General features: G+C 42.1%; 3 protein-coding genes across 3 annotated transcripts in view; 1 reads left to right on the top strand and 2 right to left on the bottom strand.

The window, feature by feature from the left end:
- Positions 1-16,251, top strand: part of LOC123325304 (protocadherin alpha-13-like) — a 62,843-nt gene that overhangs the window by 33,174 nt on the left and 13,418 nt on the right. Inside the window, exon 2 of the mRNA XM_044917054.1 lies at positions 406-433. Within this exon, the coding sequence (XP_044772989.1) occupies positions 406-433 (28 nt within the window). The remainder of the gene's footprint in view (positions 1-405; positions 434-16,251) is intronic.
- On the bottom strand, positions 5,246-6,151 carry LOC110591285 (mitochondrial ornithine transporter 2). Its single transcript, XM_021702160.1, has one exon. The coding sequence runs from the start codon at positions 6,149-6,151 to the stop codon at positions 5,246-5,248; it is 906 nt and encodes a 301-aa protein (XP_021557835.1).
- TAF7 (TATA-box binding protein associated factor 7) lies at positions 13,801-16,150 on the bottom strand. Its single transcript, XM_021702159.1, has one exon. The coding sequence runs from the start codon at positions 15,368-15,370 to the stop codon at positions 14,321-14,323; it is 1,050 nt and encodes a 349-aa protein (XP_021557834.1). The 5' UTR covers positions 15,371-16,150; the 3' UTR covers positions 13,801-14,320.

Here is a 16,251-nt window from a genome sequence, read left to right as displayed (position 1 = left end):
AATATTAATTTATTTATTTCAGAGAGAAAGAAAGAGGGAGGGAGGGAGAACACGAGTAAGAGCTGGGGGATGAGCAGAGGGGAGGCAGAAGGAGCGGGAAAGAATCTCAAGCAGATCCCTGAAGAGTGCAGAGCCCAACATGGGGCTAGATCCCACAACCCTGAGATCATGACCTGAGCCAAAATCAAGAGTCCAATGTTCAACGGAACCACCCAGGTGCCCCTCCTGTGATGATTTTATGTACACAGTTACTTCCTGGAAATATTATCACCCCTTTTTAGAGCTCTGGGCCAGAAGAGAGAGAACCTATTTTTCTTTCTAAATCAGCAACTTGGGGGTATTTTCTTGTTCAAGGAAGAAAATAAGCAGGTTTGAAACTCCATTGCCAGATGTGTTCCTTCTGAGGTATCGCGTACACTTAACAACTACTACAGCTCGGTATCCCGTGAAAGGTAGACAAAGAATGAATTTCTAACTACAATATCACTGTAGCATTGCAAGATGCAGACCATCTGGCCCTGAAAGTAGACCAAATGGTATAATAAATATCAGAGAAGATTTTTCAAAGTTGAGGATTAAATTATGTTATGTGAAAGTGAAGTTTAAAATAAGGCTAGGCAGGGGCGCCTGGGTGGCTCAGTCGGTTAAACGTCTGCCTTCGGCTCAGGTCATGATCCCAGCGTCCTGGGATCGAGCCCCGCATGGAGCCCCACATCGAGCCCCGCATCGTGTTCCATGCTCAGCAGGGAGCCTGCTTCTCCCTCTCCCTCTGCCTGCCAGTCTGCCTACTTGTGATCTCTCTGTCAAATAAATAAATATAACATTTAAAAATAAAATAAGGCTAGGCATCAGAAAAATGGGTTTGACCAATTTAAATCTTAGAGATAAATAACCATCTCATCACACACACACAAATAAATGGTAACTCTGTGAGGTGATGGATGTGTTAACTAACTTAATTGTGGTAATCATTTCACAAGATATACAAATGTCAAATCATCACATCTTAACTTACACAAAGTTATTTGTCAATTATATCTCAATAAAACTAGGGGAAAAAAGAAAGAAATACCATGGACCAATTTAAAGAATACAAAAAACCCCCACAATACAAAAGCAAAACACAATTAAGGAAAAGAGACATTTCCTTAAATTCAAAGGTCCCATCACTGATTTTACACACACCTACAATTTAGATTCTGCTTTTTCATTTAAAAGTTTATTCTAGAATATCACTCTTCTAACTGTAAAACAAACATCTAAACCATGAGATCCTTGAGGACAGAAACCAGATATCATTAATGTCTGAATACCCATTTACATTGTAAATGGTGTAGATTAAATATTTTTATTTAGGTAAATAATGATATAAAACTCAAATGTCTTTAATCTAAAACTCAAATTTCTTTAAACACATTATTTCAAGTTACTATATTTTTGTCTGGAGTACAGGTCTGAAATGATACAAATTGCACCCAAATATCAAACCATAAGTTAAGCAAATTGAGTAGAAAAAAATTCTCCTGGGCGCCTGGGTGGCTCAGTTGGTTACGCAACTGCCTTCAGCTCAGGTCATGATCCTGGAGTCCGGGGATCGAGTCCCACATCGGGCTCCCTGATCATCAGGGAGTCTGCTTCTCCCTCTGACCCTCCCCCATCTCATGCTCTCTCTCTCTCTCTCAAATAAATAAATAAAATCTTTAAAAAAGAAAAAAGAAAAAAATTCTCCTGACTTAGATTTCCATCTCTCTTATCTGCCTCAAACTATTTCTATTGAAGATATTTAGTTAAACCTTTGATGGACAACATGTAGAAAGGTCTGCCTACAACTGGGCTGAGACAAGCTTATAGGTGCTGGGCAGGGGGGCCGTGGACTCTGAAGAGGTCCATTTCCTTTTTTTTTTTTTTTAAGATTTTATTTATTTATTTGACAGAGGGAGACACAGTGAGAGAGGGAACACAAGCAGGGGGAGTGGGAGAGGGAGAAGCAGGCTCCCCGCTGAGCAGGGAGCCTGACCTGGGGTTCGATCCCAGGACCCTGAGATTATGACCTGAGTCAAAGGCCAACGCTTAACGACTGAGCCACCCAGGTGCCCCTGAAGAGGTCCACTTCCTGCTGGAAGCCAGTTCTGTTCTCTATTCTGCTTTAATCCAAGTCTGCTTGGATGAAGCCCCACTAAGTAGCTACTGACCATTTAAGTATGAAATTTATAGGGCGCCTGGGTGGCTCAGTTGGTTGAGCGACTGCCTTCAGCTCAGGTCATGATCCTGGAGTCCTGGGATCGAGTCCCACATCAGGCTCCCTGCTCAGCAGGGAGTCTGCTTCTCCCTCTGACCCTCCCCTTCTCATGTGCTCTCTCTCTCTCTCATTCTCTCTTTCAAATAAATAAATAAAATCTTTTTAAAAAAAAGAAAGAAATTTATAGAACAGGGGCACCTGGGTGGCTCAGTCGGCTGGGCGGCCAACTCTTGATTTTGGCTCAGGTTATGATCTCAGTGTCCTGGGATCGAGCCCTGCGTCAGGCTCCTTGCTCAATGAGGAGTCTGCTTGAGGATTTTCTATTCTCTCTCCCTCTCCCTCTGCCCCTTCCCCCCCCCGCCCCCGCTTGTGCTCATGCATGTGCTCTCTAAAATAAATAAATCTTTAAAAAAAGAACAAATGTTTAAGTAACTTAAAAGTAAAGTAGAAAAATGGTTTTCTTTTAAAGAAAAAGCAGATGGAAGAGCAGCCGTTGCTCTTGAGCACACAAAGCACAAAACGAGCCTCCTTTCCCCAGATGCCTGCCACAATCCTCATTTGTCAACATCTCATTTCTCTGACCCTCTTGTTTCTGGCTCTATGGCTAGAGTTACCACAGAAGCTTCATGGATAGCAAAAAGCTAAAGGAAACTGGAGATTCCACACAAGATTTCCAAAGGTGATAGACACACATGGTGGAGACTATTATTAAGACTGGTAGCCTGCTTGCTTTCAGCTTTACAGGCTTCTTAAGAACACTTTTTATTGAGAGAAATTCTGCCGGTCTTGGAGCAGCAAGGAATAATGAGGCTTACTTTAGTTGTAACAAGAATGACTGTCTATATCATATGGCCAAAGAACAGGTATTCCTCTCCAAGTCTGTGGGGATCAGATGAACTAGGGTTTTTTTGTTTTTGTTTTCTGGGTTTTTGTCTTCAGTGATTAACACATATAATATGGTTTAATAAAATTGCTTTGCTTATGTTTCATTGCTTTACAAATTCACACCTCATATGCAGTCATCAGTAAAACTCCCTGATGGCCAATACCGAATTTAGAAGGTTCGAACATTGTAAAAGAATGTTAAGGAGTTATAGACCCTGAGGTAAATTTCAGGATAGGTCAGCCCTATTCACTGTGGAGTGCAAGTACTAAGTTCTGTCTAGTTCTGCCTGAGAGGAGAGCACGTCATCTCTGAGTACTGTCATTGACCACCAAACAATGAACAAAAGTTCCCTTGGCTTTGGCACTTTATGTTGCCCTGGAAGGGTTTCTGACTGGTGAGTGGCAGAGAGGACAATGAATAATCCAAAATGCATCAACAGCCTCATTCCATTCATCCATTCCTCAATCTAAAGCCCAGTAGATGGGGTACCTGGGGGGCTCAGTTGGTTGAGCGTCTACCTTCGGCTCAGGTCATGATCCTAGGATCCTGAGCTCGAGCCCATGTCAGGCTCCCTGCTTGGTGGGGAGTCTGCTTCTCCCTCCGCCAATGACCCTCATGCCTGCTCCTTCCCTCACTCATGCTCTCTCTCTCTTAAATGAATAAATAAAAAATCTTAAAAAAAAAAATAAAGCCCAGCAGAGGGGAAGCTTTTGGGGAGGGGAGAAGAGGGAAAGTTGGTACAGATGAAGGCTGTGCTACTTCCCAAAGGCCTGATGCTGTAGGCCACACCTAACTAAGAGTGCAGAATTTGATCCCACTTTGAAAATGAATGCCAACAAGAATAGAGCATCTTGAACTATGAATCTATCCTGAAATTAATAATACACAATACGTTAACTAACTTGAATTTAAATAAAACCCTCAAAAGATGCTTTCTAAATATATATATATCTAAATATATACCTATATCTAAATATATATATGAACATATATGTAGCCATCAGAAAGGATGAATACCTACCATTTGCATCCATGGATGGAACTGAAGGGGATTATGCTAAGTGAAATAAGTCAAGCAGAGAAAGTCAATTATCATACGGTTTCACTCATATGTGGAGCCTAAGGAATAGCGCAGAGGACCACAGGTGAAGGGAGAGAAAACCGAATGGGACGAAATCAGAGAGGGAGACAAACAATGAGAGACTCTGGACTCTGGGAAACAAACAGGGTTACAGAAGGGAGGGGGGTGGGAGGACGGGGTAACTGGGTGATGGGTATTAAGGAGGGCACGTGTTGTGATGAGCACTGGGTGTTATTCACAACCAATGAATCGTTGACCACTACACCAAAAACTAATGATGTACTATATGTTGGCTAACTGAACATAGTAAAAAAAATAAAAAATAAAAAACAAACACATATCTATCTATCTATCTATCTATCTATCTATCTATCTATCTATCTATAGAGAGAGAGAGAGAGAGAGAGCATCTTGGGAAAATGCAGGACACTTATTCCGAAATTGTAACTCAAGAATGTGGAAGTCACACCAGTATGGTATATTGTCCTCTTAAAAATCTAGATGGGTATTTGGGGTTTCAAGCACCACACAAAAGCTTTTTAAAAACTTTAATTGCCTAGTATAGTGAACATGTTAAGTAGAGTTTTAAAGAGACCCTACATCTCAAATGGGTTAAGCCATAATTTATGACCATCTTCATGAAAGATGGTTAACTCTTTCTGGTGATACGAGATTAAACATGAAACCGAACTGTTTTACTCACGACAGGTAACTGACTAAACTGCATGTACATGTACAGCTTTATACCAAAGCCGTGATATAACTATATTTGCCATTTCAGATCAGGGTCATAGGCCACCCACTCACTATGTATATCCCACCAAACACAAGAGCAGCCATCTTGGTTTTAATACAATTATGGGTAGAAATCATATGATGTAAAATAGAAGTTCTTCTGTGAAGTTTAGAGTAGAAGAAGGGAAGACAAAAAATTCCCATGAAGTAAAAAATAACTCCACATTGGTCCAGGACTCCATGAAACCTGAGATAAACTGTGTTCCTCTAAGGCCTTTACTTGGATCCAGTTCACCAAGACACTTCAGTATGCTTCAACCTGGCTCATCATCATTCTCCTGCTATATTCATAAGCCAAAAATAGTGACCCATTGGCAGGGAATGCTCGAATCATAGTAGCGGTCAGTCCAGAATATAAGGCTGCTGTTCCTTCATTTTTCACAATACTTATAAGAGTTCCCAGAAATCCAGCCTGTTTTCCAGACATGGAAAGAACCTGAATTCTGGATTTGATACAATCCACTGGGTAGATGACAAGCCAAAGACAAATTCCAGCAATTCCACCACTTAACATCAAAGGGACAGGGCCTAGTTCATCTTTTGATCTCCCTGAGGCAAAAAATGATCTACTCAGTTCATAGCCACCGAAGAAGAAGAAATAGCCCGGTACTTCTTGAAGAAGAGTGCTCGAGAGTCCTTGGTAGAAGCCCAAGGGGCCTTCCTTTCTAAGGATACTCTTCACGACGGACCAGATTGTATTTTGGCTTTTTGCTATTTTCCCGGACATCTCCATTTCGTACATGGTCTGCAGGCGGCACTTGACAAGCTCAGTGGGGCACAGGGCCAGCGCAGCAAACGCGGAGGCGAAGGAACCCGCAGCTGCCATCTGCAGATCACTCAGCCTCGCCTGCGTGTCCAGTCCAACCACTTTCCTCACAAGCTCTTGGCAGAAGCCGTAGCACATGAAGAGGACAGAGTTCTCGGCGACGTAGGCCATCAGCGCAGGGCCGGTTCCTTTGTAGAAGCCCCGCAGGCCCACTTGGGAGTACGTTTTCAGGCAGCAGTCGGCGAGGCCCTTGTACAGGCCGGGGAACGTCTGCATCTTCACTTTCACTGTGTCGAAAGGCTGCCCGGTCAGGACACAAGCCGTGCCCCCGACCGCGCCCGCTGTCAGGTCGATGGCGGCTTGGATGGCAGCATTGGACTTCATGTTCTCACGCTCTTCTGCTGGTCTCTGTGGGAGCCGACGCTCTGGAGCTCAGGGCAGGTGTCTCACGCCCAGCCGCCCGTTCTCGACTCTCCGTCCTCGGCGGGAGAAGCCGCTTAACCCCAGGCTGGGTCTCGGGCCGCTCTCCGCGCGCTCGGAAATAACCCCCCGCCGGCCTGCTCACGCCCGCCGCTCCCAGGCCCGGCCCCCGCCCGCCGCCGCCGCCCCCGCCCCCGCCGCCGCCCGGCCCGGGACACCCGCTAAGTACACACCTTGTTTTTCTTTTCTTTTTTTTTTAAAGATTTTATTTATTTATTTATTTGAGAGAGAGAATGAGAGAGAGAGCGAGAGAGAGAGCACATGAGAGGGGGGGGAGGGTCAGAGGGAGAAGCAGACTCCCTGCTGAGCAGGGAGCCCGATGCGGGACTCGATCCCGGGACTCCAGGATCATGACCTGAGCCGAAGGCAGTCGCTTAACCGACTGAGCCACCCAGGCGCCCCCACACCTTGTTTTTCTTAAGTAGGCCCCACGCTGGGGCCCAACGCCGGGCTTGAACTCACGGCAGCGAGATGGAGACCTGAGCTGAGCTCAGAGTCTGCCGCTTAACCGACTGAGCCCCCCAAGCGCCGGGTAACGACACACTTTTAATGAATTAAAAGCTAGTCGATAAATTCTTGCACTTCCGCCCAGAGACTCTAGACGCCGCTGTTAACCGGCCGCGAAAGAAATGCTTTCGTTTTCCGCTAGGACTCCCCTCCCCCTCTCCCCACATCTTACCAGGCAAAACAAAAGGGGATATGCTTCTAGTTCACTGGGCCTGGAGTCAAACGGTCAAATCTACAGAAACAGAGGTTTAAGATAGGGAAGACAAACTACTTGGTGGGGGGTGGTTTACATGACAATTGGTGGCACCCTTAAGGTCTCTAGGACGGGAAAGGCAGCTCCGCAGCCGTGTGGGCCCCGCCGCGCCTCTCTTGACCCTGATCTTCCCCGGCCCGGGGACGCTGGAGCTGGAGAATGGCTACTTTCGTGGCAACATCGCCAAGGGTCTGGGGCTGGAGCCCTGGCAGCTGGTGGCTCCGAGTCCTCATCATTTCTAGAGGTAGGACACGGCGTTTTACAATTGGCGTGGAACACAGTTATTTATATATTCGCTAAGAAAGTTGACAGAAAAGAGCTGTGGGGCTGCAGTGCTCTTTGCTGGCTTGCTCCGAGGTTCTTGAGGAGTCATAGAGCCTGATGCAGCAGCGGAAGATCGGGATATAAATGACAACAGGCCTAGCTTCCAAGACAAGATGTGGTTTTGGACATTAGCTTGAGGATACCGCTGTCAGGACACGCTTTTCCCTCCCAGATAGATGCTCATAATCCCAGCGTTAGAACGAATTCTCTTAAGGTTTACATTCTAAGGCCTCGTCGGTATTTTAATTTGGGGGTAAAAATAAAATGGAGGGGGCAGGAAATAGGCTGAAATGATTCTCCCTTCGGAAAGCTTTCCTTGTCTGATTATCTTTGGCTGTCGATTAATCTATGAAAGTGAGGCACTGCAAAGCAGATGGTGCCTGAATAGTTTGTCAACAGGTGGACTTCATTGTAGTAGATAGTGACCTGGCCTTTTCTTTGGAGAATGCCCAAATGTCAGTATTTGATTTCTTTTCTCTGCACCACATGGTTTCTTCAGAGGATAATCTTGGAATCTTAACGCCGTGTGGGTATCTGTGAGGGAGATGTGCGGCTTGGATACTGATTTAATGAGATCAAGAATGGGGGAAGAGGGGTGATATTACTGCAGTATATAGATTTTCACATAATTTTCTTGTTTGATGCTATATATTCCTTTATTTGTGTCTGCTTTCTCTGAGTTTGAGCCTTCTTTGGTTCAATTTACCTAGAAAATAAACATCTGTGGGATGGGGAAGGAAGAGTCATCCTAGGGAGGGCTAGGGATCCTGGACATCCAACAGCTCTGAATACCCGTCAATGAATCCCATATATCCAGCTGCGTACCTTTCTCCCTTCCTTGGAAACTTCTGCCGCAAACAATGAGCCTCTCACAGGTTCTATATCAAGTGGGTTTGTCTCTCTTTGGTATACTGCCTTTCAGACATTTACCATGTAACTTACTCTGATCTCTGAATTAATTTATCAGTCCTTCCTCTGCTTTGGCTGTCTGAAAATAGGTTGACATTTTTCAGTCACTGTCTCATCTCTTATTCTTTTTGACCTTGGGGTTTTTTGTTATCTTGGTAAACTTTTTGACATAGAAAAGAGCTATCTGAGAACACTGCCATTTTACACTAGAAAAAGACTTTAAAATTCTTCATGTCATATTTGAGGGATTTAAAAAAATTTATTATACTTTTTTTTTTTTTTTTTTAAGTAAACTTTACCTCCAACTGGGGCTAGACCTCACCAGCCCAAGATCAAGGGTTGCATGCTCTACTGACTGAGCCAGCCAGGTTCCCTGAGGGATTTTTTTGTTATGTTTTGATATTACCCTCAGGAAAGTCAAGGAGAAAAAAAAGTATATTTTAATATTTATTGTGGAGGCCCTATCAAGTTATCTAGAAGTGTTTTCAATAGTTCAAGGACCACTGATTGTCAATTAATTACATCTGGTTTACTATTTATTTAAAAAAACACATACTGAGTTTTTACAAACACAAGCCATATAGGAAACTGCAATAAATCATAAACTGCTTTTGAATTAAGTTCATACATATGTTTTGGAGAAGCCAAATTAGTGATCCAGGCCAGGGATCACAAGGGCATTAATAGAGAAATGGTCTATACCTTCATTGAATTGCCAGAATAGTTGCATAAATAGTAGAGACAGAGATCAAATTCCATGAATTTAACTAAACTGCTGGACTTGGAGAGAACAAATTCCAGCATATATTAGATCACTGCCCAAGATAATAGGTAAGCAACTGAAACCATTTTTTTTTATTCTAACTAACCAAAATGTTGATGCTTCTTGTTTTAAATTGAAGGACTTCTTCCCAAGCATACATACCAGAAAATAATGGCAAAGAATTTCCAGCTTTTCACTGAAGACCACTACCCTTGACAAGATGAATACCCAAATCACATGCTTCCTAGCAGTTAGACTGAATGGCCAGATAGGATTACCAGAGAAAGTAGGGTGTGAGCTAAAGCCTGAATGACAAAAAGCCAAACATGAGAATATCTGGAGACTGTTCCAAGAAAAGGGAACTCTACATGCTAAATAAAGCTCTGTGGTGAGAAAGAGATTGGCATTTGAAGTACAGAAAAAAGTCCAGTATGACTGCTGTGTAGTGAGCAGTCTTCCTGGTCTATATTTTCACATAGAATTCTTACTGGGTAGTAAAAGATAACCAGAGTTTAAGACACAGTCCTTCAAAGACATGAATTGTCACAATTTGTCCAAATTTTCATCTCAAATAAAAATTTGATCTCCAAATTAAAAATGTCAGGCTTTATGACACTTAGAACTGAATATAAAGATCCCGTTTACCTAGTCTGTAGATAATAATGAAAATTGGATATTGATATGAATGTTTATTGCAGCATTTGGTATAATAAAAAATTTAAAATGGAACAACCTAAGTGACCAGCAATAGGGGAGTTTATCTCTTTAAAAATCTGTATCATGGGACGCCTGTGTGGCTCAGTTGGTTAAGCATCTGCCTTTGGCTCAGATCATGATCCCAGGGTGCTGGGATCAAGTCCTGCATCCGGCTCCTTGCTCAGTGGAGAGCCTGCTTCTCCCTCTGCCTGCCGTTCCCCCTGCTTGTGCTCTCTCTCTCTGACAAATAAGTAAAATCTAAAAAGAATAAAAATAAATAAAAATATAAAATAAAAATCTGTATCATGAACAGAAGCAGTAAATCTATATATCCTGATAGGGAACGATCCTTATATTTTTGAGTCATAAAAATTATTAGTAGTGTCTACAACAAAATCATATATATTTTTTGCTTTACAAAACTACATAAACATATATAATTAATTGTACACCAAATAAGTCCTGGAATGATACATCTCAAAATGTTAACAGGCTACTTTAGAAAGTTGGTGTGAAAGGGACTTTACTTTTTGTCTTTTGTAAAATCTCTGCACTGTTTAATATTGAAAACTGTAGCCCAGCTACACGCCGTACTCATTAGCCAAGGGAACTGTGAGAAAAGTGAGTCCTTTTGGTAACACAGGACTTACTTTCAGGAAAATGGGTCCTAATCTTCTTAAGTTTTTCTCTTTTGAAGTTTACATAAGAGATTGATTACTCTTATGGAGTTCTTAATATTAATACAAAGCCAAACTATAAATATATCCAGTAAAAAACAAAGTTGTAGTAGTTAGCTGAGTCAGTTTTATGCTGCAGATATATTTGAAGTAAACTGTTTCTGCTGTAGATTCTTTCATTTGAAATCAGCCACTTAAAATGGCTTTCTTTATACTTTTCTTTTTGATCATTTTTGAATTCAATTATTTAATCCCTATTATGTTCAGACACTAGTAGTTTGCTTTTATTGTTAATTTACTAAGTTTCAGGCATTGTTCTAAGTCCTTTATTTGTATCAACTCAATACCCAAGAGCCAACTCAACAGTCCTATGAGGTACGTAGTGTTATCACCTTCATTTTAATGATGAGAACACTAAGGAAAACAGATTACTTGCCCAAGAGCACACAACTAATAGGTCACTGAGCTAGCATACAAACCCAGGCACTGCATCTCTTGAGCTTGAGATCTTCATCTCTTTACTATTCTTTAGTAAGTTTACAGTGACTAACAAGCCACATTGCCTACTTTCGGTGAATTTACAGCCTAGTTGGGGATGAGCCATAGGTAGTTTACACTTCAGTATGATAAATGCATAAGACTATTTATCCCAGCAGGGGTGCTTGGTGGCTCAGTCGGGTAAGCATCTGCCTTTAGCTCAGGTCATGATCCCAGGATCCAGCCCCACGTCAGCCTCCCTGTTCACCGGGGAGCCTGCTTCTCCCTCTCCCCTGCTTGTGCTCTGTGTGTCAAATAAATAAAATCTTTAAAAAAAAAAAACAAAACTATCCCTAGCATCCCCTAGGGTGCATTGATATTATAATAGACACTAGATGTTTAGTTCAGTACTTCATATCCAGTGTTTGGTTCTTTATGGCACAATAAGTACTTGTGGAATAAAAGGGAAACACAGAGTAGAGGGAAATCCATAATTGAGTTGCTCTAGATGGAGATCAAGAAAGCCTTGCTGGAGTTAGTGATATTTAGTTTGAGAACTGAGGGTTAAGTAGAATTTGGTTAAATGAAAAGGGAAGTCTTCTAGATGTGGACTGAAAATAAGTGAGATGTGGTGAGATGAAGCTGAAAAAGTAACTGGAGCACTCATAATCTTGTGTCTTTTTAAAAATACAAACTTAGTCCTGAAAGCAATGGTGTACCATTGAAGGGTTTTAAGCATGAGAATGACATGATGAAATATATCTTAGGAAGATCACTTTGATGGCCAAGTCAAAAAACTAAATTAGATGGTAAGTGAAAAAAATGTTTATACACACACACAACCAGTTAGAAAGTTACTGCCATTTGCAAGGCAAGAGATAATAATGACTTGAACTAGGACAGTGGCGGGGGGATGGAGTAGTGATTGAAGAGCTTTTTAGGAAGTAGACTCAGTAGTCTAAGGGTGAGTAGTCAAAGGTTATGGCTTAAGCTTCTAGCTTCTTTAACTGGGATGGGTGGTAGGGCCATTTATTTTCACTTAGTCCTAAAACAAGGAAGAGCAGGTTTTCAAGGAAAAGGAGGAAATGAGACGAGTTCTATTCTGAACATTTGGAGTTGAGTTGCCTGAGGGATACTTGTAAGGGTTTCTTTTTTTTTTTTAAAGATTTTATTTATTTGAGAATGAGAGAGAGCACATGAGAGGGGGGAGGGTCAGAGGGAGAAACAGACTCCCTGCCGAGCAGGGAGCCCGATGTGGGACTCGATCCAGGGACTCCAGGATCATGACCTGAGCCGAAGGCAGTCGCTTAACCAACTGAGCCACCCAGGCGCCCCACTTATAAGGGTTTCTAGTACACAGGTGAATATACTAAATCTGAACTCTGAAAGGATCAGGCTTAGAAATAAGGATTTGAGAATCAGCATAGTGCTAGTAACTGAAATGACAGTCACACAATCACTAGACCATTTTGTTACCGTATGCAGCATCTCTCCTTCCTATTATAGATGGAACTCAGCCATCACTGGTGTTGACACCTTCGTAAGAATATTTTGATAAATGCTCACTGTAAAAGGCAAATATAGTGGGAGCTTTTCAGGTATCAAGGCTGTTAGGTGTAGCAAAATACCAATGTACTAAAACGAAATTTATTACCTACCATACTAATGTACTAAGAAAACTTGCTTCTTTATTATTTGCAAACATCAAGAAATAACCCAGTTTTGACAGAGAGAAACCTTAAGCCTCCATATCCTGTACTGAAATCTTAATAGTCTGACAACATTTTGGTAAAAGAGAAATGATCAGATAATGTGAGAGAAAAATTAGTGAGATCTCCAAACATTAGCATGTATGATTTTAGACTTGAGAGGTCTGAACAATTTTAACATTTCACCATTGCTGTTTCCAGTCAAATACAAAATTAAAGTGGGCTTAAATATTTGCTTCATGAGGCCAATTTTCAAACCAACCTTTAATCCCAGCCCGTCAGAAGTGAATTGCATTCAACTCTGCATTTTGTAAATTTTTTGTTTTCAAAAATAGCTCAAGTGTAAAGGCATTAGATTAGAATCTTAAGGACATATGAAAACTGTTTAAGAAAATTTGAAATATCCCACTGTAGTGACTTCCTTTTCAACAATTTTGATTAACTGACATGGACATTATCAACCTCAGTTCTGAGAATACTATTAAATAATTGCAGGCATTGAAGTTGAAAATATTTAGAAATGCAATCAATCTAAACCAATGGGTTGATTCAGTGAACAGTACTTGATATGATAGCCTTTGTTTTGTTTCTACTGTATTAGCCAGATGAGTGTAGTGCTTAAAAAAAAAAAAAAGATAGGGGCGCCTGGGTGACTCAGATGGTTAAGCGCCTGCCTTTGGCTCAGGTCATGATCCCAGCAACCTGGGATCAAGTCCCGCATCAGGTTCCCTGCTAGGCGGGGAGCCTGCTTCTCCCTCTGCTGCTGCCTCTATCTTTCTCTCTGACTCTCATGAATAAATAAAACATTTAAAAAAAAAAGATAAAAATAGACCTTCATGTACAAAACTTAGGATAGTTTAGGTAGGTTCTGTACCTAGTGTTTCTTTTTTTTTAAGTGCCAATTTCTTTTTTTTATTTTTTTAAAAATTTTATTGTTATGTTAATCCCCATACATTACATCATTAGTTTTAGATGTAGTGTTCCATGATTCATTGTTTATGCATGTACCTAGTGTTTCTTAACCTGCAAATGGAACAGGTGGGTTGGAAACATAAGGCACAAAGATGACATTTCCCAATTTCTTTGACCCTACTGTGTTTTCCTAAAACCCAACATTAACTGCTTCTTTCCCTACAAAATAGGATCAAATCACTCAGCCATTAAACCCCACCAAGAAACCACCTCACAAGAGGATCTGATATCCACTACCCCTAAAAAAGCAAGACACACAATGAGGTGAAAATTAGTTGCTTTTATTTATTGTGCTAAAACAGCGTTATGAAATGATGTGCAACCCTATGTACATAAGAATGCTTTGAATAGCTGGGAAAATAGCTACCGCTTCATGGGAAAACATGCAAACTAGCTTCACTATCTGCAGACTCGACTCCGCTTACTGATCTTGGATGGCATCACAGACAAGCAACAGCCATTTATGGCAAATGGAGAAACAGCAAAGTCCTGCGGTGAAGCTGTGATTACTAAGGTTGAACTGTTTATTCCACTAATCCTAAAATTTTCCTACAATCATTTATCTGTCTATACATTCCTACTTCCTAAAGGATAAACAGCAAAGTGGTTCTGACAGAAAATGAGATAGCAATTCACATGTGTATTTGTCTGTAAGACAAATTCAGTAGAAGACAGTGGAGAAAATGAGAACTACTGCACAGTTAAATCTAGTCCAAGTGATGAAGCCAAGATTCTTCTTTCAATGCTGAGCAGCCTAAGGAATGAAATTAAGTATGAGAGCTCTTCTCACTTCTCGAGGAGTGATTCCAGCTCTTCTTGCAAAGAGCTGAGCTGCTCCTTTTCTCGGCCTTCCTTTTGTTTGAGTTCATCCAGCACAGCCTGAAATCTGTTCTTGAGAGCCAGGTTTTCCACTTTCATAATTAGATCCTCCTGTCGTTTTGCCCTATCCTGGGTTTCTTGGAGTTTGCCTTTCATGTTATCAATCTGTTTCTGAATTCCCATAACCAGCTGATTGGTTCCCTCATTTTCTTGGTGCTGTTCATCTGATTCATTCAGCTTGTCACGTAGCTGTCTTTCCATATCTTCCTCAGTGTCGATGATGTTTATATCTTCTTCATCTTGATGCTGTGTCTCATCTTCATCTTCACTGCTGCTGCTGAGGTCATTGAATATCTCCCGAAGCTCATCATGTTCTAATGAGTCATGGCCCTGCCTGTGACCAGACATTCCTGGAGAAGATATATCAAGGCCTTGATTTTCTGTTTCTTTTGTTTCATCTTCAGCAATTATCTCCCAACGAGTACTCACAGCTTCAGCATCTGTACTTAGCAACCGCTTCACTTCCTTCTCCACATCTGGAGATTCAATATACTTCTTCTTTGCTGTCTTCCGGAACCTTCTCTTTCTGACATTTTTTAGAGGCAGAGTAATTCCATGGTTCCATATAAACTTTTTCTCTTTGTCCTTATCCTTTTTCTTGCTTGCTTTGGGATCAGTAGTAGCAACTGGTTCCTCCACAGGAGGATAGAGATCACCATCAACCGTGGAGACAAGCATCTGACATATATCAGCTGTCTTGTAAAAGGTTTTTTTATCAATGGTTTTCAAACTTTCCATAACACACGGCAGATCTACCAATTTTGAGGCCAGTGGGACCCGGTCCACTCTGACGATTCCATGACGTCCATCAGGGTGTAACTCAATTGTCAGTCTGTCCTTCAGGTTGACATGACCAGACTGTACTGCCCGCCTCACAGTAGAGGCGTATTCAGGAGGTAGCCGTAAGATAAACTGGCTCTCCAGTTCGTGAGGAGCATCATCTTTGCTCTTACTCATCTTTACGTCTTTGAGACTCACTTCTCTAACAACCACTTGTTGCACTAAAAGTTCCAGCTATTGCCAACAATTAGAAAGACCAGTTTGTTACGAACTGAAATCCTTAATTACAAAAAAGTTTTAAGCAGAACAGGGGCTAAGCGTCTATTCTGTCTTAATTTTGAATTAAGGCCCAAGTCTTTAGAAATACGTTGTGACTAAATTCCAGTCGTTAGGAACACTAATCAGTTAGGTCCACTTAAATCTATTAGGTGCAATGCAAGTTCCGACCTCTAGATGCCGCTGCCGGACAATGCAGACGGAGCTAGCTAGCAGGAAAGCAAATGGCGGCTTCTGCGGAATGATTTTTGACACAAAAAGTAAGGCCCAGCAGACATTCCCAATCCACAATCTCTCCCAGAACAAAGGTATTCAAAAAGCAGGACGCAGTAAGCTTTCTTCGCCTTGGGTACTTACAATCCGGTGACGATTATAAACCCAGCTTCTCCGAACAGGAGCGAGCGGCAAAGAAAGCCACTCAGAGCAAGACGGCCGGGACCCGAGCGTCTCCTTCTTTATTCCTTTGTTCTTCCCGGGTCTTAGGAAAGTGATCCGCTACCGATTATAACGAAATGCCGAGGACAGGCAGTGCGAAATCTCGCCGAGATCCGCAGCTCGCAGCGCCAGACTCGGAAGCTCCGCAGCCCGGCAACTCAGCGTCTCTCACTCCGGAGCTGCAGAACCAGCGGAGAAGAAAGCACTACGTCACACCGCCGGGCGGGAAAGGCGGCTGTGAGTGACAGCACGACTAAAGCGGAAGTGCGTGTTGCTCCAGCGCGCGCAGGCGCAATTACGCTATCCGGGGACTTGGCCTCTCGCGAGAATTTGACTTAACGCGAGAA

Source organism: Neomonachus schauinslandi, chromosome 7 (genome assembly GCF_002201575.2).
Source record: "Neomonachus schauinslandi chromosome 7, ASM220157v2, whole genome shotgun sequence".
NCBI lineage: Eukaryota > Metazoa > Chordata > Mammalia > Carnivora > Phocidae > Neomonachus > Neomonachus schauinslandi.
This window is presented reverse-complemented; position numbering and strand designations above follow the sequence as displayed.